At 37.5% G+C, this 23,242-nt stretch overlaps 2 protein-coding genes across 8 annotated transcripts; one reads left to right on the forward strand and one right to left on the reverse strand.

Annotated features, from left to right (window-relative positions):
* Positions 1–7,243: 7,243 nt before the first annotated feature.
* LOC118826926 (major histocompatibility complex class I-related gene protein-like) lies at positions 7,244–15,863 on the reverse strand. Of its 2 annotated transcripts, XR_005008821.1 has the most exons (6): positions 15,675–15,863; positions 9,980–10,240; positions 8,971–9,240; positions 8,386–8,682; positions 7,663–8,301; positions 7,244–7,423 (listed from the first exon to the last, which is right to left on the reverse strand). XR_005008821.1 is itself a non-coding variant. In XM_036598008.1 (5 exons), exons 1-5 carry the CDS (start codon positions 15,733–15,735, stop codon positions 8,207–8,209), a joined length of 984 nt encoding a protein of 327 aa, XP_036453901.1. In that variant the 5' UTR covers positions 15,736–15,863; the 3' UTR covers positions 7,630–8,206. The 2 variants fall into 2 exon arrangements, 1 of the variants encoding a protein (XP_036453901.1); XM_036598008.1 differs by lacking the exon at positions 7,244–7,423 and having other exon boundaries at positions 7,630–8,301.
* LOC118826925 (H-2 class I histocompatibility antigen, Q10 alpha chain-like) lies at positions 13,590–22,727 on the forward strand. Of its 6 annotated transcripts, none has more exons than XM_036598007.1 (7): positions 13,590–13,702; positions 19,287–19,553; positions 19,802–20,074; positions 21,648–21,941; positions 22,048–22,158; positions 22,330–22,356; positions 22,455–22,727. In XM_036598007.1, exons 2-7 carry the CDS (start codon positions 19,409–19,411, stop codon positions 22,508–22,510), a joined length of 906 nt encoding a protein of 301 aa, XP_036453900.1. In that variant the 5' UTR covers positions 13,590–13,702; positions 19,287–19,408; the 3' UTR covers positions 22,511–22,727. The 6 variants fall into 6 exon arrangements, with proteins under 6 accessions (XP_036453900.1, XP_036453898.1, XP_036453899.1 ...); XM_036598005.1 differs by lacking the exon at positions 13,590–13,702 and adding an exon at positions 15,946–16,044; XM_036598006.1 differs by lacking the exon at positions 13,590–13,702 and adding an exon at positions 17,489–17,733.
* The last annotated feature ends 515 nt before the right edge of the window (positions 22,728–23,242 follow it).

Genomic DNA, 23,242 nt, shown 5'->3' on the forward strand with positions numbered 1-23,242 from the left:
ACAGTTGAAAGGAAAACAACATCTTTCTTCTTTATTTAACACAAAAAACACTAAAAAAACTTTCACACCTGCAAAAGTGTCTCAAAAACCAAAGTGTGCTTTAACTGTAGGTACAAAATGATTCCATTTCACGAGGAGGACTATGCGTGAAGCTAAACTGTAAAGGCTTGTAATGGCTTACTGTTGGTGACAGATACATTAGATCAATGAGGCTTGATTTCTAGAGGAAAAAATGGACAACACTTAATATCAAGGGTTGCAAATTAATTGAGAATTATTTACTATAAGTAATATCATACTCATTATCTATATATTAGTTAACTATCATTAGCATTAACCCCTTAAATGCTCAGAGCCCAATGGCAGCTCTGCACATCTTCTCCAATGACAGTTTGTTTAGGGATCCAAGAGTGGGTTTTCATGGTTTTGCTTTAAAAGGATCATTTTGGCACCTTAGATTTTAGGATAATATGAAAATGGTATAACAGATACTGTCAGTATGTCCATATATCAGCGATGACTATACATGTTTCTGAAGAAGATGCCATCACGCATGCTATCTCTCAAATGCCATATTTGGCTGTCTGATATCTCTTACGCACTTTCAGATTTGGGTCACCAAAGTTCCTACTGTAATTCACAGTGAAGTGCATATAGGCTGCAATTAATCATGACTAGTATTGTTAATATATTAGTATCAAAGATAATTGCTTTACTTGGGGGGGCACATAAAGTAGTAATAAGGGTTATATAGTATGAAGTAAGGAGCCATTAATGGCGAAAATGTGAACACAACTCTGAGGATAGTGAGGCAGCTGAACTTGTGGAGGTGAAGGAAAGTGTCCGGTAAAGCCAAGAGACTGTTTCCCCCACAAGACTCCACAGTGGAGGAAAAATGTATCACAATAGATTCCTTAACAGATAATTAACAGAACTAACATATACACATTAGTTAGTTTCTTATTTCTATGAGTAAACACAAGTATCAGTTCATCAGCAGTGCAATTAGAAACAGCTGATACACACTTCATGAAAAAATAAGTAATAAACTAATAACGAACTAAAATATGTACTTGTTACATTTATTAAGTATTAACTACTGCTTCGTAAACACTTAATAAATATGTGAATAAGAAGTGTTAGCAGAAAAAAATAAAGAAGTAGTCCAGAATGGAAGACTAAGCTTAAAACCTGAAAGCCCTATCAACATTCATGCTTAAGCATTTTTTTCTTTAAATGTAGAATCTTAAATTTACTGCATGCTCCACGTTTTGAGCTTCCATCAACAACAATGCAAAGAACCTTCTTCATCACACTATCTGCATATATGTAAATGTATTTATATATATATATATATATATATATATATATATATATATATATATATAACTACTGTATTTGGTTGATATGGAAAATTTCTTTTTTTTTTACTTAGATGCTTAATGCACTGCAATGTATTTATTACTTATTTCTTACTGCATTGTACATGTAAATAAAAACAGAAAGCATTGATTTATAATTTGCTTTGTCATGTCCTTAGACACAATATTTACTGCTTCATTTTTGTAAATATACTATTGTTGTAAATATAAATATTACATATAATATGAATAAATATACTTGTAAATACATGATTGTCCATGAACTTTGATTCCTCAGACAGCACTTCATTAAAAACCAGCATGCTTCTGAGATGGACATTGCCTCATAGGTTTGGGAATACTTGCCATTATCAATGAACACTGTTCGTCACTGCATCTACAAATGTAAGCTGAGAGTGTACTATGCTCAATGGAAGTCATGTGTCAACATTGTCAAGAAATGCTGCCAACTTCTCTGGGTTCATCTGCAGTGGAGTGATGCACAGTAAAAACGTGTTGTGGTGTGATAATTTAAAAGTAAAGTGGTTTGAAATGACATTTTCCAGAAAGTAATGAGTAAAGTAATCCCATTACAATTTTAGTTAAGTAATGAGTAATCAGTAATGGACGACTTTTTTGAGTCACAACCCCAACACTGATCATAGTATAGCACAGTATATTTCTTGTATATGTAAAGCTCCAAAGAATATATATCATGGAAGAAAGAGAATTCTTGAAAGTGACCTATTATGCATTTTGCAACAAAACTCATCATTCGTAAGTAGAAACACTTTCAAACCTAGTTTTCTATAAAATGGTAACAGGTAAACATTTCTAATGTATTTTTGTTCTATTTGCAAAACAACATTGTTTTAGTTTTGTCAACTTTTAAAAGACCTTTACACACACAGTGTTCTACCAGATTAACACTTTTCTAAGCAAAGATCTTTATCTTCAGCTGAACACTAATTAGTCTACATTTCATTACCGCATAATACTTTGTCAAAGGCCTTTGATAAATCAGTAAAAAGGGCTGTGCAGCCTTAATTTGAAGCATCAATGATGTCATTTTAATCAAGGACCAACGAAGAGGATTAAAGAATCAGATCTCTCTGACTATCAACATGAACATTATCAAAATTAAAAAGGTAAAAAGATTCATTAATTCAAAAAAGGAGCCAACAAATCAGAGCAAAGTTGTGTGTGAGTCCTGTACGATTATCAATAACTAAAGAAAATATTAGACATATTCACCTCAGTTTAACAATACAGGATAGTATTGAGAAAGCTAACCTTTGGCACTTCGATTTCCCACACAATCTGCTTAGAACTATTTGATTGATTTTGCCTGATGGGAAGCCTGTATTTGCATTGCTGTAAGAGAAGTGCTCAGCTTTCCTGATGTTATGACTACCAGAGGTGTGCAAAGAGATTCTCCTGCTGAAGCCTCTGTGGCAGGTGCTTTAACCTATTCTGGTCTCACATTAAACACTCCGCAAAAAAAATTTACCACTATTTTACTGTCATCAACATTACATATAAAATAACAAATAATACAACCCCATTTCGCAAAGGACGGGGGCATGTTTACCACTGTGTTTCATCACCTCTTCTTTTAACAACACTCTGTAAGTGTTTTGAGAACTGAGGAGACCAATTGCTGCCATTTTAAAAGTGAAATGTTTTTCCAATCTTGCTTAACATAGGATTTCAGCTGCTCAACAATGTTGGGGACTCATTTTTCGTATTTTTCATTTCATAACAATCCAAATGTTATCAGTGATGACAGGTCTGGACTGCAGACAGGCCAGTTTAGAACCTGGACGCTTTTAATACAGAGCCATTCTGTTGTAATACATGCAGAATGTGATTTTACACACTTTTGCTGAAATAAATAAGGCCTTCTTTGAAAAAGACGTCATCTGGATGGCAGCATATGCAATCACGACATAATATCAATGCTATGTAGCACTTATATATCGTTCAGCATTAATGGTGCCTTCACAGATGTGCACATCACCTATGCCATGTGTACTAATGCACCCCTAGACCATCATGAATACTTGAACTGTGCACTGATAGCAAGCTGAGTGGTCTGACTAGCCCCTCCTCATCCTTAGTTCTGAAAGACTCAGCCTCTCTGGAATGCTCTTTTTATACCCAATCAACTACCACCATGTTTTTTTTTAGCATTTCATGACTTTACCAGCCTGTTGTTGCCCCCGTCCTGACTTTTTTGGAAAGTGTTGTTGGCATCAAATTCCAAACGGGCATATGTTTTTCAAAAAACAATAAAATCTCTCAGTTTCAACAGTTAATATGTTGTCTTTGTACGATTTATTAAATATAGGCTTTAAATGATTTGCACCTCATTGCATTTTGTTTTTATTTACATTTTGCACTGTGTCCCAATTTTTTTGGAAATGGGGTTGTAAATAAAAAACACACAAAATGTCTATATTTGTGTTGTAGACATCATGACTCCTGGTTCCTATCACCAACACCATAAAGAAATCTGAGTCTCTACAATAAGCCATTTTACACCACTCAGAATGACCTGATCACCTGCACTGTGTAAACTCTACAGAGACACAATCGTTAGCTCATCACTACATGTAGGGAAGAAGCTTACATCCACATTTATACAGTCAGACAGAACGTCCTCATTCACTACTGCTTCAGATCAATAAAATGAGCAGATGAGTGAATCATCATGTAGAGAGATGAAGAAGAGTTGAGTCAGATCACTCTCCTCACAGCTGATGAGCTCTACCTTCACTGTGATCATTGATTAGACTAGATGATCTGGTGAATGTCTGATCTGTGTTCTAATGCTCTTATATTTTCAGTACAGTCCTGAGGAGGAGCTTCCAGTGGTGGTGATCTTAACACTTAATCGTTGGCTCAAGAGTGAATGCTGTTGTTTTACTGGCTCCACAATGATACATCTGCATGAATTAGGGCGTGCTTCATAAAAGCATCTTTAGTGTTTGCTATCAATCATTAGAGGAGATTATTAGATTGATCATCCTATCAGTGATGAAGGGGACGTCTGACACAATAAAATGTGTCAATATAAAGTACAAGTGAAGTTCAGCGTTATTTCATTCACAATATCTTGTAGAAAGCTTCTCCGAAGAGTGGAGGCTGTTATAGCTGCAAAGAGGGGCAACTCCATATTAATATCTATGGTTTTGGAATGGAACATGTAACAAGCTCAAATAGGTGTGCTGTCCACATACTTTTGGCCATATAGTGTATTTAACTTAATGTACTTAACCCCTCGAAATTCCAGGCTTGTTATATACTAAGACATCAATGCAACCTGGCTGAGCTTTTCTTAGGTCACAGAAGTGTGTAATTAAACTTGTTGGTGGACCCTGGTCAGTTAAAGAGTTAATGGTCATATGGTGGTCTCTTTCCATTGATACACAGGCTGATAAATTGCGTGTCAGCAGATAAGATACACTCCTTCCATAGTTCATACTGTATAGATGTGATGGTCAGGTGTCCACATATTTTTGGGTGTGTATTCCCAATTTCTTCTATGTTTGCATCTGTGTTACACTTGAATGTTTAAGATCATCAAACTACGACTAATAACAGACAAAAATAGCCTAAACAAAAACAAAATGCAGTTTATAAATGCTAATTTCATTTATTGAAGGAAAATGCTGTTCAGTCCTACCTGGCCTTGTGTGAAAAAGTAAATGTCCCCTTAGCTACTAAATCAACCAGTTAACCAAATTCAGTTGACTATTCAATTTTACTAACCACATTCAAGCATGATTACTGCCAGACCTGTTAAATCTAAGCATCACTTAAATAGAACCTGTCTGGCCGTGCGAAGCAGGTTAGAAAGTTTCAGAAAGCAGCACATGATGCCACGTTCTAAAGAGATTCAAATACAGATGCATACAGAAGTCATTGCTATCTACCAGTCTGGAATGGGTTACAAAGACATTGCTAAGATTGTGGGACTCAAACAAACTGCAGTGATAGTCTTTATGCCCAAATGCAAAAGATATGGCAGTGGTGAACCCTCCCAGGAGTGGCCGACCTACCAAAATTTCACCAAGAGCACATCGAAAGTCTCATCCAGGAGGTCACAAAAGAACCCAGACAAACATCTAAAGGACTGCAGGCCTCACTTGCCTCAGTTAAGGTCAAGGTACACGAGTCTACAGTAAGAAAGACACTGGGCACAAATGGCATCAATGAGACAGTTGCAAGGTGCAAACCTCTGCTGACCAAAAAGAACACAAAAGCTCGTCTTGCATTTGCCAAAAAAACATCTAGATGATCCCCACCCCAAGACTTTTGGAATAATATTCTGTGGACTGATGAGTCAAAGGTGGAACTTTTTGGAAGACATGGGTCCCTTTATATCTAACATAAAGCTAACACTGCATTCCACCATAGGAACATTATACCAGCAGTAAAACATGGTGGTGGTGGTGTGATGGTCTGGGGCTGCTTTGCTTCTGCAGGACCTGGATGACTTGTCATAACTGATGGAACCATGAATTCTACTGTCTATCAGAAAATCCTGAAGGAGAATGTCTGCTAGTCAATTTGTGACCTAAAGCTCAAGTATATTTGGGTTATGCAGCAATGATTGAAAGCGCAAAAGCAGGTCCACCTCTGAATGGCTCAAAAGAAACAAAATTAAGGTTTTCGATTGGCTGAGTCAAAGTGCTGACCTAAATCCCATTGAGACACTGTGGCAAGACCTTAAACAGGCATTTCAGGCTTGAAAACCATCCGATGTAGCTGAATTTAAACAACTATACAAAAAAGCGTGACACAAGATTCATCGCAAGTTATCACAAATGTTTGATTGCAGTTGTTACAGCCAAGGGTTTAGGGAGCATTTACTTTTTCACATGGGTGATATAGGTTTTGCAAAAATAGACGAAATCAGGTGAGGGACAAACACTTCTTCATGGCAATGTATAAAAAAGAAAAAAAAATAAAACAAAAGAAATAAAAAAAAAAAGGAATTTACATCAGCTGTTCAAAATAAAATAAATAAAGCAATAAATATGGTTATTGAAGAGGTTGTGTTTGTGTGTGTTTAGCAACGAGCTAGAATCGTGTGTCTGGAGAGCACATACCAGGCGGAATACAAGTGACCAGCAAGTTTGTGTTTCAGCCACAGAGTCAGTAATACTTTGTTCTGAGAGTAGACCCTCGTCCACTGCCAGCTTGAGTCGTTCTTTAGTAGCCCAGCAGTGACACTACACTTACATCACATAGTATCAGCTGGTATTAGAAGTTGGTATCAGTGTGTTTTTATGATCAAGAGTCAAGTAAATAAGTGCTGTAGCAGGCCAATACCTGATACCAGTATCAGTATCAATGCATCTCTACTTCTTATAGAGCAAATGTTTACACTGAACATTGTTAATGACAAAGAGCTTTGTGATTTAATGACTGTATTTGGCTCTTAGTATAAACAACATTAAAAGTTTACGAAAAAACTGGAATATCCATTATGAATATTAATCATTGCCTCATGTATCACTCTAAATGGGCTGCACCTCTATGTCTATTGTGATTCAGTTCAGTGAAAGGACTACAGTGACAAGGAAGAAATAGAAGAGTTTCTACTCTAAACTTGGGCTTCAGTTCCATGAACATAAACTGAAAAGAAAATGAATTCCTTAAACTTCAACTTATTTCCAGAGAGTCTGACCTAAAGGAAGTCCAATCTGAAACTGAGCATAACGCAGTGCAGTGATGAGTTTCAGAGTGTTTTAATAAGGCAAGTTTGGGAATACACAAACAAATGCATCATATTTAATTCAACAAATATCAGAATGTGATGTAGTTTCGAGACACTACAGAATAAAAGTCTGAAGCTGCTTCAATGACACTTTCCCAATGGCCATGGTACCAAAAGCAAAAACAGAAAAATCAAACCAAAAAGAGAAATAGTTTCCAAATTAAAAGTTAATGAAGAAAGATGTTTGTGTATTATAAGCACTGGTTGACTCTGAATCAACTCTTCATTCAGAATCAATTCAGAATCATTCATCATCTGCTTCTTCATCTCTGTCCTAGAAATACAAACACAAAAAAAGGTCATTAGTGTACAAAATGTATTGATATGATTATAATTTTATATCATCATTATTATATTATTATTATTATTATTATGTTATGTATTTTATTATCTTAATTCAGCGTGAAGCCTCTTATTAAATTCTGTATAAGTTGGTGGGCAATGATTTGATTAAACAAAGCAACTAAATAATTTGTTTTTAGTATGACGTAAGATCCATAAACATTCACTTACACATATGGGGATTTCCAAACATCTGCGGGGGGGTTAAAAAGCTAATGATGTAGAATACAAAAATACATCAAAATTACACAAAAATTACATTTTAATATTCATAAAGTATTGTATATATTTATACAGTATACTGTATAAATGCAGTAAACAGCTTAGACCCAGATCATCATGTTTTCGGCCCCTGGGCATAAATATTTGGTGGGCCCCTATTTACATTCACAGTGCATTCAAAGGAACACTGGCTCAATGTTAAAAAAACAATGTAAATCCCTGAAAGCTTGACCGAGGCAATGGAGGATAGTGGAACGGTTGCTAATTGTGATTGGAGGAGAAAATGAAGCAGACTTTTAGAGATAAGCATCAGGATTATGATTGACCATAAGGTTGAAAACGCTTCCTTTTTTTTGTTGTTCTGCTTGTAAAGTTCACACCACGAGTTAAAACATCTGTTTAGCTTGCGGGCCCCCTCTAGTGGCTCAGGCCCCTGGGCACATGCCAATAAAATGTCGGCACATGTTTATTTTCTTCTTTTGCCAGGCTTCTTCTACTTCATCCATACAAGAACTCCAACACCGATGATAACGAGGAGAACAGTCACCAATGCACCGATGATGATACCAATAAAGACTCCATCTGAAACTAAATTGGTTAAAGATCATGATTATTATCATAATTGGGCTCATCAATGACTTTCACAACAGAAATATATCTTATTTCTCTTACCTTTGGGATTCATCACAGGTAGCACAGGTCTTACAGGTATCTCCTGCTCCAGGCTGCTGTGCTGAATGATGCAGGTGTAGTGGTGTTTGTCCAGCTCCTCAGGTGAGACAGTCAGAACGCTCCTCCTCTGAAAGGTTCCATCCTGGTTGGGTAGCGTCTCTCTGAGCTCCACGTCCTCAAGCAGATCCTCTCCATTCCTCTGCCAGGAGATTTTAACTGCTTTGGGGAAGAAACCTGTAGCGTGACACACCACTGGAGAAGAAGAATTCTTCTGGAACAGAGACACCTCAGGAGAGACTGGAGAGAGAGAGAGAGAGAGAGAGAGAGAGAGAGTGAGAGAGAGATGGGGTAAACAATATTATTAAACTGGGACATTATAACAGATATTAGCAGTTTATTATATTTCACTGGTGTTGCTCAGGTTCACTGCTGATGAGGACTAAAGCAGCAGATGATTGTCATAAAGGGAATTAAGGGGAAGGGTGGTGGAGGATGCAGATATGTGGTTTAAGTTGTGTTTAAATTTTGCTTATGGCCCAGTACAGCTAAGATCAGCACAGTAACAGATCAGCTCACACACTTTACCTCTCCGCTCCAGAGTGGCTCTGCCATAAACCACATACTTCTGTAACCACTCAATACAGGTGTTCCCCAGAAAGATCTTATGGTTTAAAGCTTTAGGTGACCCCCAGTCCTGTTTTATAATAACAGCTTCATTGGTAGCTGCAGTCCAGGTGACAGTGTTCAGATCCAGACTGAGGAAGTCTTCTCCATCATAACCATATTGGCTGTATCCTCTTTTGGTTCCACCATCATGAAGCTCACAGCCGCACGTCCACTGCCACGTGTGAATCCCTGCAGAGACAAATATGAGCGCATCACACTGTGTTGTTCCTCTCAATATTCATTGAAACATCAGCAGCACAAGAAAAAAAGTGTATTTTCATAGTTATATTTTTTTGGTGCTGCAGTTTTTGTAGAACTGGGTATTAATTTTGTTATATTTGTGATATTAATTTTGTACATTTTCTATGCCTCTGAGTTCAAGAGTGTTGTTTTTCTGGCTGTAGGACTGCAGCCATATTACATATACTGGGATTTTCCCACAGTTGTTTTGGTCATGTATGTCCTGCTTTCTGTTGATACTGCGGCCAAAATGAACGAATGAAATTTCTCAACATCATTTTATTTCACAATGGCTTACAAAAACTCCTCCAAGAGCACAGTGACAACTCATCGTGGAAGTCACAGAAGAATCCTGATGAACATCTAAGGAACTTTAGACCTTGCTCACCTCAGATAAGGTTAACATTTATTCCACTAACCCAAAGGAACATAAAGGCTTGTCCTATATTTGCCAAAAAACACCTTGTTGACCCCCAAGCCTTTCGGGAACGTTGTTCTGTGGAACGTGAAACTTTCTAGAAGACATGAGTCCTGTTACATCTTCTGCAAATCTATCACAGCTTTACTTAATAAAGGATCATACCACCATGCTACCACCACCATGTTTCACTGCTGGCATTATTTTTCTGCCTAACTTTTACATAGTGCTGTATATGAGCACACATGCATTGTGTATGCACACACATACCTTCAGTGTGATTGAAGAGCCTCATTGCTGCAGCTAAACTGAATTTGAAGTCCTCCTGATAACGACGGGACCTCTGTGTTACCTCATTCCAGTGCTCTTCATCCGTGTTGTTCTTTATCCACTCTCCCGTTAGGATCACTTCCCTGCTGTTACTGTCATAATACCCTCCTTGAAGTCCATCCAACTGACCGACAGCAGTGAACTCTGGGAAGCTGGTTCCTGGTGTGACTCCAGTGAAGAAGTAGTCCAGAGAGTGAGAGGCTGTAAAGATAAAGAAACTATCATTTAAATTACTACTCAGATAACTACAACCATAAATCAAAAAAAGTTAGCTACCATGCTGCCATAAAATTTTGAGTTAACTGACCAAATAACTGTTGTTTTCTGTTTACAGTGTCTGGATACGCAGAAGCTCAAATGCTATTTTAACTTTTAAATATGAATCATTATGGGCAGGTTTGTGATTTTATCATTTCATTGCATGAATAGTCATGGTGTAAAAAGAGCACACAAAGACTTTGCAGTAGTTCTGCTCCTGCGAGTTTGAACAGAGGAAAAGTGCTTTTAATGCAGCAAATTCCATTGATGACTCTCTTGACAAAAAGTTATTTCCAACTACTGCCATGGAGTATCACTGAAGTGTGCTGTAAACATGAAAGAATTGTGTTTACACAGCCACTCTAATTTGTACTGCTGAACATTACAAGGCCTCTGGGGAAGATTGTTTTTCAATAATAATAATAATTATTATTATTATTAACAGCATTTACAGATTCTGAGTATGTAACACCAGGAGGATCAGAAGAGTCAGGACATTTGCCACAATTGGAAGACTTTTCTCTGGAATTTCTTTCTTTTGAGTGCTTTGATTTAGCTGATAAATCGCTGTATCTGAGCTCGACTATCTGGGCTGTTTAAATGAAGCGTTCATTTTACTGAATTGCTGCCTGACTCAGCAGAAACAGATCTCACTTGGATTTTGTTAGTGGAACACACTGAGCCTGGAGTGAACTGTTTGGCAACATTAAGTGAGGCTAATTGAAATAAGCACTTTTATAAGAAGGGTCTGGGTTCAATTCCCTGGCCAGGCGACAAGGGTCCTCTCTGTGTGGGGTTTGCATGTTCTCTGGGTGCTCCGGTTTCCTCCCACAGCTCAAAAATACAGTCAGGCCAATTGGAGATGCTAAATTGGCCCCTAGGTGTGAGTGTGTGTGTGTGTGACTGTGTACATCTGTGTGTCTGCCCTGTGATGGACTGGCGACCTGTCTAGGGTGTTTCCTGCCTTCCGCCCAATGATCGCTGGGATAGTCTCCAGCACCCCCCCATGACCCAGACACATAAGCGGCTTAGGTGATTTGTGTGTGTATATTTGTGCTTTTTAGTGAAACAAGTTAACAAAAAATACTGATTATTGTCATATCAAGCAGCACAAAATGCTAATCTGGGGGGACGTGGTTGCTGTTTAAATGGGTCACTGATGAGTGATGCAGGAGAAAAACTGTGTCCTTTAAACCAGCTCAAAAGAGCTTTTTGGTCACTTCTGCACAAATGTTTTAGATTCTGTATGGATTCTACATGTTTTTAAGCTGCAAAAATGCCTTTTTACCACAGTGTGTCCTAAACACATGTCTATCTTAAAGCCCAATGCAGATTTAATACGTTTCTTTCTGCTCTGAATGGGCAACTCGCTTGCCTGCACATGGAAACAAATGCAGGGAATAGCAGCTAGCTAGCTAGACAACTAAAAAGGATGTACCTCTTCACTACTTTTTTATTTTACATCTATTTTTTATTGAAAATATTTCTTTCCTGTAGGACTGAAAAAAGGGTATGTGAGATTTACTTACTTACTTACTTACTTAAACTGGACTCTATATCTATTACTATACTGTCAGAAAAAAGGTACAGTTCAGATACATTTTTGTTCATCCAGGTACAAACAATGGCCCGTATTCATGAAACTTCTCAGAGCAGGAGCTGATCTAGGATCTGTTCCAGTTAAAAAACATCAATGGAGATAAGAGAGGAATATGATCCATTTCAGCTCCTACTGTGTGATGTTTCTTGAATACAGACCAGTGTAAATGAACTCTCAAAGACACAACATGGTTCTTCATTTCCTACTGTGTACCTTAAATCACTTTTTCCTAGAGAAAAGGTGTGTATTTGTACCATTTCACAACCAAATGTTTTAAAACAGCGCAATAAAATACAAACACTATTTCTGGAAAAGTTGGGAATCTTTTCTTTGTACATTTGTCAGTTAAATAAAAGTTCAATAGAATTAACAATTTACAGATTCTTGCTTTTACTGCATTTTATAAAATGTCCCAATTTTTCCGGAAATGGGGTTTGTAAAAAGGCCGGAGTCAGGATGGTGTGTGTGGAGTCAGTGCGACTTTATAAAAATTAATTAAAACTGAATATGCTACTATCATGTTCCCTAACTAAAGGTACTAAAAATGTTCCCCTTAAGTTTCCACCCCAGTGACAGTTTAGTACCTTTTATCCTGAAAGTGTAGCTCTAACAGTGATTCGTACCAATATTTAACTACTGAAATCTTTATCATTATCAGTCATTAGATACTAATAGTCATTTAGAGTTGAGCAATATGATATGTTTAGCGATATCATGCAGGCCTGGATCATTAAGTTACAGGCCCAGGGCACAAATGTTAGGCTTTTTTGTTCATAATGTTTCTTTTTCATAGCATTGGTTGTATAAGGACATTGCAGCACCATAATGGAAGCAAACTAACCACTATAAACGCATATTTAGGTGTTTGTTTTTTGGAAGCATGTTTTTGGATGTTCCAACCAAGCTGCATAGAGGCTGGTATGCTGAACTAGAATTGGGTCATTTAAGTAGTTCTTAAAACAAATCTCTTGAATAAAGTATTTATGTTAAAATAAGCTTCCTGGACAAAATAAATAAATAAATAAAAATTAATAGCTTGCATCATTTCTTCTCTAATACTGTAATGCTTACTAATAGTTTATACAAAATTCTCTTGTCTAGACATTAAATTGGAGAGAAACCTATTCACTCTTTTTTCTTTGCTATGCAAAGTAAATCATTTTATTTACTATCCAAAATGGCCATTGAACCTGCACTGTTCTGAATTTTTATATGGGCTGTTCATGATGCTAAAATAGTTGCAAGTCTTGTCCTATTTATTCCTATTTAACGCCCTGCTTTTATACCTCCACCTTGAATGTATATAAAAGAAAAAATTCAAAACAAAATCTCAAAACTATTTTGAAACAATTTCTCAGACATCAGGCAGTGTCTCCATAACCATTTCATGTAATAACTTGTGAGGGAGCTTTTAGAGGTGAAAAGGTTGCAGCTATAAGGTGTGTATGTGACTGGTTCAGCAAACAGCACTGCATATTGACAGGAATTTACATGTGACTATGTTGTGTTGGGAACAAGTTTCTTGTGCTTGCATGCTTGCATGTGCATGTAAGCCGATGGGGGGAAAAAACAAAACATTGGATTTAGACAAATCTAACAGATCCCAGATAAGACAGCTAGGCTGAGTTTTTGTTAGTTCCATACAGTGTGTTGTTTGACTGCTCACAGGTTTTGCTTCTTGCACTGTTAGCTGGTTAGTTTGAGCAGTCATGCATGTTTTGCCAATGTTTAACCAACATCAGTGGCCAAGTTATTATCACCACTATCATGATCTCGCAGTCTATGAAGAGAAAGCAAGAGTCAAGGTAAACATTTCATACCTTTTTTATGGTATTCTGGTTCTTTTTTGAGTTTTGTAGTTTTTAAATCAATGATCATTATGAGTATGTAGGTTATGATCATTATGAGAATGGAATTGTAATAATTGTAATAAGGTACAAGTAAAGCCAGTTTAGCGTTTTCTAACTGCTGCTTTCTTATTGATCTTACACTTTCCCTACCACATTCCTTCCCTGAGGGAAAGTGAGCAACTACTGCTATGTGTAGCCATGAGGAACAATTGACAAACAAGTCTAGGCAAGCCTAGTTTTGCTGCTGTTCAAGACTGCACACTCTCTCCTCTGCAACTTTTCGTAAATAACTATAGGGGATGTAGCAGCTATTATAAAAGTGAGGGAGATACAGTTGTCAGTACATGACATCCCTTCAAACCCCACACCCCACACTTGAAGGTTCACTATTACTATTAACCCTGTTTCCAAAAACGTTGGGACACTGTGCACAATGTACATAAAATAAAATGTTAAAACTGAGAAATTTTATTGTTTTTTAATTTGATACCAGCAAATAAAAGTTGGGACGGTGAGAAAAACAGACTGATAAAGTTGTGTAATGCTAAAAAAAACATCTGGTGGAATATCTGACAACTAATTAGGTTATTTGGCAACATGTTCGTGACATGATTGGGTATAAAACAGTCTTTCACAGAGTGGTGAACCCCTCCCCATCTTTACTTCTGAATGACTGCATGGGCAAATAGTGCAACAATTCAAGAATAAAGTTTCTCAACATAAAACAGCAAAGAACATTCATTTCATCATCTATGGTACATAATTTTGTTAAAAGATGCAGAAGAATCATTAGAAATCTCTGTACAGAAGGGACAAGACTGAAAACCAACGGTGGATGGCTGTGATTTCCAGGCACTCAAGCAGCACTGCATTAAAAACAGATATGATTCTGTAATGGACATTGCTGCATGGGCTCAGGAACATTTCTGAAAAAAACTCTGTCTGTGAAAACAGTTTGTCGCTGCATCCACAAATGCAAGTTAAAACTCTACCATGCAAAGAAGAAACCATAAATAAACAGGATCCAGAAACGCCGCCGCCTTCTCTGGGCCTGAGTTCATTTGGAGTTCAAGATGGAGAGGCGAAGTGGCGAAGTGTCCTGTGGTCTGATGAATCAACATTTGAAATTCATTTTGGAAATCATGGATGCCGCATCCTCTGGGCTTAAGAGAAGAGGAACCATTGCAACACAGACAGCACATTTTGTTGCATTTTGGATACTGACCACAGGGGTGAACAATATGGAAAATATCAGTTACTGGGCGAAAATATTTCACATAATACTTAAAGACATTGTCATAATCCATATCTCAATATTTTGACACATGTAATTGTACCGAAATTCGTTGCATTTATATTTTTAAAATGTACTACTATTCTGTACACCCTGTCCTGACTCCAGCATTTTAATTTTATTGTTCTGTCTTAAAACAACAGTTTGTAAATAATAGGACCTTAACACCACTGTTGTACCTTAGAGAGTACATTTACACTATTTGTATCTTGATGAACAAAACTGGACCTGCACAGTAACATTTTTACTAACAGTGTTGATGTAATATACTTCATTCAGGGGGAATCAGTGTACGCATCTGAATCAAGTACACTTAAAACAACATTTTTCAGTGTTTTTCAGTAACTGCTTAAATCTTTAACACTGCTCATATCACTATTGTTAGCAGGACAGTTTGTTGCCAACTATACATCATTTCATGGAGTCATCTGTGTTTTTCCACTTTGTAGCAAATGTGGAAAATGGCACAATTCCCAGCTCTTACTCTCCCACTTTAAAGCCCAGTCTGTATGAATACACTCTGTTATCTGTCATATGTACAGCATTAAACCCAGAGCTTCCCACTTATAATACAATGAATGTAATTTCCAAGCAGGGAAACTGTTGGAGTGCTGCGTTAGCCTTTAGACTGACCTGCTGAAGAGACATGAAGAGTGAAGATGAGGAGCAGCAGGGACTTCATGATGTGTCCCATCTCTCACTGCAGACTGGAACCATAATGAGCGAAATGAACTCCTTAAACTGGACAAAATGATCAGTTGACGTCTTCAGCCTCTTGGAGATCTTTCGGCTTTCTGCTCTGGAGACTCAGCAGGAGTGCAGGAGAGTTTATACACAGTAGAAATCTGAGAGGCAGTGTGGAGCTCTGGCCAATAACTGCTAAGCGGAGAGCCAAAGGGGGAGTTGAACTCGAAAGTGAAACTGCAAAGTTGGATTTCATATCTCTGTCCCAGCTCCTGCAGACTGAGTCTGACCATGGCTGCCTGGATAATTGACCGCAATGGTTAGTTTATATAGCCAGCTATAACTCCATAATACAGTAACATACACCTGCAAACAGTGGTGTGTTAAACTTCACAGTCCTGATTTAGAGTGTCAGTAGTTTGTGTGAACTGTGAGTGAGGAAAGTGAAAGTAAGTGAAATACAGATGTTTCTACAGATGTTTAGTATGGTTATTTTAAAATAAAGACATCAGAATCCATGAAAAGTTTCACAAAAGCAGCTTAGTATATCTGATTGTTTTATAAAGTCTATTTCCATTATCATGTGTAAAAACAGGGTATTTAGGTTACGTGATCAAACACTAACGCAGTAAAACCCATGAAATCAGGCTCTAATTAATTTACCTGATCTGTCAGATGTTTCACAGCAGTGTTTTTGTCTGTCAGTCATTTATTGATAAGCTTTTGCACTAAGAAGCTGGTTTTAAGAAAGAAAGAAGGGGGTTTTGACTTTGCAGAACTATTCCAGACATACAGACCACCAATAATCAGGTAGTTTTAAGCACAATGTATTGATTTTATACAGTTCTAAGCTGGGAAAAGAAGTCCAGAAGAATAGGCCAGGATGGTCACTTAATTTTATTGTTAAAAAATTAAACTTATGAAAATCCTTCAAATTCACTTTAAAAGAAACAAAATGGTCTTTTTAAAAACAACATTAATATATATAAAATAAATATATATAATATATATCCATCTCTAACAGCTCTAACAGGGTCTACAGTCAGTTGTGAAATTCTGCACACAAGTCATTTCCTTTAGATTCGTCCTGTTAATCTTTTATTTCTGTTCTGTCATAAATGACAACAACAGCAGTGTTTATTGTTGTCCTAATCATATACTGTATTGTGTTGTTATTATTTTTGTTATTGTTATAATTATTAGTAGAAGAATTTTTGCATTAGTAGTAGTAGCAGTAGTAGCAGAAGTAGTAGTAGCAGTAGTAGTATGTCATTTTATCCAGCAGATGGTGGTGTAGGTCATATATATATATATCCATATATATATATATATATATATATATATATATATATATATATATATATATATATATATCCATCTCTAACAGCTCTAACAGAGTTATTAATGACAACAATGATATACTGTATTGTGTTGTTATTGTGACTTGTTGTTATTTTATTTTTATTTAGTTATTTTATTATTATTATTATTATTATTATTTTTATTATTATTATTATTATCTTGTTAGAGTTTTGTACAATCAGCTGCCACAGAACCGATCTTTAGATCTGTAATCACCCAGGAGAGCTCATTTGATCTTAGTGACTTTTGATCCTGAATGTGATTGGATAGAGGCTGGTGTTTAAAGCTGTAGGCAGGGTTGCCATAAAATGGCTCAGCTTAAGCAAATCAGTTTTTAAGAGATGATAAAGCTGCACCCACCTCAAAATACAGCCATACAGCAGGTGGCTCATCTCACATGTTGCTCTGTCAGAAATCTTGTGGCTCTTATATGTTCTGATATCTTTCTGTTCTAGTCTGTTATGTACATATACAAAATGTGGATGTTTAAGATGAATGTTAAATTCATCTGGCAACCCAGCCACTCCTTCAGGTGCTCCTGGGTTCTGCCTGTACAAGGAAGCAGTAAACGCATGAAGGAATAAACAGTTCTATAAAAGAACAGTTCTAAAGTTCTGCTCTGCTGAAAATGGATCACTGTACGCCGGTACTGAAATACCTGCTTCTCCTCTCGGTTAACATTTATCTGACATCAGCAGGTGAAAATTTGGTCAAGTATTCAATATTATCTGTGTGATCAGCTGTCTTACAGAGCTGGACTTTAAACTTTCACTCTCATAAACTTGTGTATGAATTTATGACAGTTAGCAATGATGTCATTTACTGCAAAATCAAAAATATTATTTTTTCATTTGATTTGCAATCACTGCATATCTAAAATCACAGTGGTACTTATAAAACAAAGAACGCTTTTTATAAAATGCTCATTCAATGAATTAACTTAACATCAGTAGTTTAATTGATAACAATGTAAGATAATTTTATTTAAAATTAATTTAATTTTTTTCACAAGAAGAAAATTACTTTGTTGGAAAAGCCAAATCTTTCACTATATAATATCTACATAATTACTATATAATTACTATATAATCACTATATATTCAATACATAATCACCATGTGATCACTATATAATCACCACATAACCACTATACAATTATTATATAATCACCATATTATCGCTACATAATCACGATACAATCACTACGTAATACGACATAATCACCTCCAGTTAATCTCCCCTAAAGCTCCACTAGGTGAAATTTACCTGGAAATATTAATAAACTTCATTAATATTTAAAATTACTAAGCACTTTATTAGGAACACCTCCTTATTTTTACATTGTCCATACATCATTGTCCATTTTATCAGCTCCACTTACCATATAGGTGCACTTTGTTGTTCTACAATTACAGACTGTAGTCCATCTGTTTCTCTGCATACTTTGTTAGCCCCCTTTTACCCTGTTCTTTAATGGTCAGGACCTCCATGGGACCAGCCATAGAGCAGGTATTATTTGGGTAGTGGATCATTTGCAGCACTGCAGTGACACTGATGTGGTGGTGGTGTGTTAGACACATATGCACGCTGCTGACTGGATATTTTGGGTTGGTTCTCAGTCCGGCAGTGACAATGAAGTGTTTAAAAAATCCAGCAGCACAGCTCGGTCTGATCCACTCAGACCAGCGCAACACACACTAACACACCACCACTATGTGTCACTGCAGTGCTGAGAATGATCCACCATCCAAATACCACAGCACACATTTCCACTGTCTTTCGGACCATCTGAGATGAGCTCGGGCCCAGAGAACTCAGCGGTGTTTCTGCATAGAACTGATGAATGGCTTTCTCCTTGTAATAGAGTTTCAAGTTGCATTTCTTGATGGAGTGGCAGAGTTAAGTGACAACAGTTTTTCAGTGTAGTCCTGAGCCCATGTGGCTATATTTAACACAGTAACATGGCAGTTCCTCATGCAATGCCAGCTGAGGGCTCGAACGTCATACAAATTCAACAGTGGTTTCCAGCCTTGCCTTACACAGATTGAGATTTCTCTGGTTTCCCTGAATCTTTTCCCAATACGATGTACGGTAGACGGTGAAAGACAGAAATTCTTTGCAGCCTTGCATTGAGAAATGTTCTTTATTTGAACTGTTTGACAATTCTCTCACAAAGTTTGGCTTTTTCATCTTTTTCAGCCTCCCACTCTCTGCACTACTTCTACATTGGAGTCACATCAGGAGTAAATTTCCCAGAGTTCACTATTGTTGGTCTGGTAGATGGAGAGCAGATTGTGTACTATGACAGTAACATCAGGAAGATGATCCAGAGGAATGAGTGGATAAAGAAGATTGAAGCAGATGATCCTGAGCACTGGAACAGAGAGACTCAGAAATCACAGGATAATCAGAAGAGCTTCAAATTCAATGTGGATGTTCTAATGAAGCGCTTCAACCACACCGAAGGTGAGAACGAATACACTCAAACATTTATTACCTGGATCAGGTGCATTAGATTAGGGTTGGAGCAAAACTCTACAGGATGGTAGACCTCCAGGACCAGGACTGAGCACCCCTGATGTGGAGTGTTGAACAGTTCAGTCAGAGATAAAGAGATGGTTGTATTTCCTGTATCATTTATAGTCTTCTTGTGTGTGTGTGTGTGTGTGTGTGCATGTGAGTGTGTGTGTGTTTGTGTGTATGTGTGTCTGCAGGAGTTCACACAGTACAGTTGATGTACGGCTGTGAGCTGCATCATGATGGAACCACAAGAGGATACAGGCAGTACAGTTATGATGGAGAAGACTTCCTCAGTCTGGATCTGAACACTGTCACCTGGACTGCGGCCAGTCCTAAAGCTCTCATTACCAAATACAAGTGGGAGAGGGCAGGTGCAGCTGGGTTCCACACAGCCTACCTGCAGAATGAATGTATCAGCTGGTTAAAGAAGTATGTGGAATATGGCAGATCCACTCTGAAGAGGAAAGGTACAGTGATCTGATCTGTTACTGTAACTGCAGAGCTCCAAAACCCTTCAAAAAGTATGAATAAAAGGCTGTATTACATATTATTTAAATTCAGAGAAACTAGGAAAGTGGAAAGATTGCATACTATATCATATTATTGTTTATGCTGATGTAGGTGTTCCCTCAGAGGCATGTAACATTCTGAGCTACCTTTAGTCTGTAGCCAGTCAATATGCATGGCCTACGTTAGTCATCACGCTGAAGGTCTTGACATGAGGATCGTAGTAGGCTGCAGTGGGGCATTCTTAAAAATAAGAGTATATGCTGCTCAGCAATGGCGTCGTAGTCTTTCTTCATTTGTAAACACGGCCCTGAGTGACACATAAAGAATCACATCAATCATCAATCAGCAATAATCATGTGCATATACTGTACTATTAGAGTAGCAAGTACTAAAATACTGTATTAGCATTGCATTTTCAAAATACATATTTTTCATTGAGAATATGAGAACTCTTTTAGTAAAAAGAAATGGCATAATGCATCGCTTTTGTTCTGTGTTGTCCCCATCTTTGGTCAGACACATGTGGGCCAGACTAATAAAACTTGGCAGTTTTGTCTATTTTTTTTAATAATAAAAAGCCATTTGTAAATTCAATTCCTTCATAATTCATTGCAAATTGACACCCAAACCCAAAGTGAATTAGTCAAACATGTAATTAGAAGGCCAAATTCCTCTTCACTCATTTGGATTACAAGCTAAACCTCCTTCAAACACTCAGGGAGGAAGATTCACCACACACTGAATGTGATGCTGTTTTAAGTTGAACGTGTGAGATGAATCTATTAAGCATACCTTCATCTGTAACACCTGAATTCGCATTTCTCAAAACAAACGTTTGTGGCAATGTGAAAACCTCCCTTTGTCCTTCTACAACAGCAGTTAGAAGGTTTGCGGTGCTGCTCCATCCAAACAGACCAAAATGTGTCTTTTAAATGTGTTGGTTAATCAGCTGAGTGGGTGAATGTGCATAAGTCCACATCAGCTTCTCACAGTCAGATTACCATCAGAGCAGTTTAGGTGTTATGTTTTTGTGGGACTGTGTTGTGTACGAATCATACATACATACATACATACATCATCTAAACCGCTTATCCTTCTGGGTCGCGGTGGGGTGCTGGAGCCTATCCCAGCTGTCATTGGGCGGAAGGCAGGATACACCCTGGACAGGTCGCCAGTCCATCGCAGGGCAGACAGACAGACATACAGAGTCACACACACACACTCACACCTAGGGGCAATTTAGTGTGTCCAATCAGCCTGACTGCATGTTTTTGGACTGTGGGGGGAAACCGGAGTACCCGGAGGAAACCCACACAGACACGGGGAGAACAGGCAAACTCCACACAGAAATGACCCTGGTCGCCCGGCCGGGAATCAAACCCAGGCCATTCTTGCTGTGAGGCGACATGTTACAAATCAATACTGTCATATTTAAATCAAGAAAAGTGTTTATGAATGAGCAAACGTTACTGCCACACTTTTTCCTGGTGGTGTGTTTTATGAATGCGGTCCATTTTTCTCTCTCTCCAGTCTCTCCTGAGGTGTCTCTGTTCCAGAAGGACTCTTCTTCTCCAGTGGTGTGTCATGCTACAGGATTCTACCCCAAAGCAATGATGATCTCCTGGCAGAAGAATGGAGAGGATCTGCATGAGGATGTGGAGCTCAGAGAGATGCTGCCCAACCAGGATGGAACCTTCCAGAAGAGGAGCGTTTTGATTGTCTCACCTGAGGAGCTGAATAAACACCACTACACCTGCATCATTCAGCACAGCAGCCTGGACAAGAAGATGGTGCTTCCAGTGACTGAACGTAGAGTCCTGCAAGGTGAGGGAATATTTCAATGAAGGAAAGTTACTGTATTTCAACTTCAACATGTATTTATTGGTGTGTCAGATTAAAGATGTTCTGATGTACGGCACATCTGTTTCAGATGGAGATATGGTTGGTGCCATTGTTGGTGCAGTTGTGTTTGTTCTCCTGCTGGCCTTCATTGGGTCTGTTGGATTGTTCTTTTGGAAGAAGAAGAAGAATCAAAAGTCTGGTAAGTGAGGATAGATGTACATATTAAGCTTCAGCCTCAAGAACACAACACTTGTTCAGTAATGAGGATAGTTCGTATTATTTTAATTACATACATTTTAAAGCACATATTTCCGTTCTAATGTAACATACATGTAACATACAAGATGATAATCACTGATCTCTATTTCAGGTTTCAGACCTGTCAGTCCTGGTTCAGGTAATTCAGTGATTTTACATTTTTGCTCTCATCGTGAATTATTTAAAGCTCTTTAATGTCTCAGAGCGTCAAACTGATGTATATTCATATTTTTTTAGCAGTAGAATCTGACCGAGGCTCCTCATCAACCATCTCCAGCACTGCATCCGAATGAAGATCTGTGATTATATACCACACTGATGAAACACAGCTGTATGATCTGTATCACGCTGTACTTCATTAACCATGCACTGCTTGAGAGTCAGAGTCATTTCAGTACTTTAGAACTGCAATGAAGGATTTCAATGATAACGACATTTGTATATTTCTATACAGTTGTATGCAAAAGTGCCTATACAGCTATGTAAAGCATAAAATGTGGCCTGTGCAAAAGTTATGATATGTTTTATATTTTATGTTTTATGATAAAATCAGCAAATAAACAGCAATCACGTAATAAAAGTTGTATAAAAATGTCATTTTAAGTGTGTTCTCTGTAGAGTGTGTTGCCTTCTTTTTAACTTAGAGAATCAACAAAACATGCCATTTGAGCAGGGGTGTTCAAACTTTTGCATATAACTGTATATCACACTTATCTGAACCAGACAGATGAGATAAAATATTTATTCTTTTTTATTCATTCAGTGATTCAGTGAAATTATTGTATATGTAAATGTTTATAAGTAAATATGTAAAGATGTAAATATGTAAATAAAATAAAGAAACAGTGAATTGAGTGCAGAGAAGTCTACTTATAATTGCCTACTTGTTTACATTTCTGCTACCACTGACTGCAGTGGCAATTCTAGGATTTTTTTAGGTGAGGCAATAAGAGGGCCATAGTTTTTGTTCAGGGGCCAAATATTTCTTTTCAAACCCAAAGAGCTCCATAATTATCTTATAATAT

This window comes from Colossoma macropomum, unplaced genomic scaffold (genome assembly GCF_904425465.1).
Source record: "Colossoma macropomum unplaced genomic scaffold, Colossoma_macropomum, whole genome shotgun sequence".
Lineage (NCBI taxonomy): Eukaryota > Metazoa > Chordata > Actinopteri > Characiformes > Serrasalmidae > Colossoma > Colossoma macropomum.

Excerpts from the sequence above, each read along its gene's own strand:
- LOC118826926 (XM_036598008.1), bottom strand. The coding sequence starts at position 15,735 with ATGGGACACATCATGAAGTCCCTGCTGCTCCTCATCTTCACTCTTCAT. Across the intron at positions 8,683-8,970 it reads AGCCACTCTGGAGCGGAGAG|TCTCTCCTGAGGTGTCTCTG; the intron begins GTAAAGTGTGTG and ends CTCTCTCTCCAG. Across the intron at positions 8,302-8,385 it reads ACCTGTGATGAATCCCAAAG|TTTCAGATGGAGTCTTTATT; the intron begins GTAAGAGAAATA and ends TAACCAATTTAG.
- LOC118826925 (XM_036598001.1), top strand. The coding sequence starts at position 17,716 with ATGGATCACTGTACGCCGGTACTGAAATACCTGCTTCTCCTCTCGGTT. Across the intron at positions 20,075-21,647 it reads ATCCACTCTGAAGAGGAAAG|TCTCTCCTGAGGTGTCTCTG; the intron begins GTACAGTGATCT and ends CTCTCTCTCCAG. Across the intron at positions 21,942-22,047 it reads TGAACGTAGAGTCCTGCAAG|ATGGAGATATGGTTGGTGCC; the intron begins GTGAGGGAATAT and ends CATCTGTTTCAG.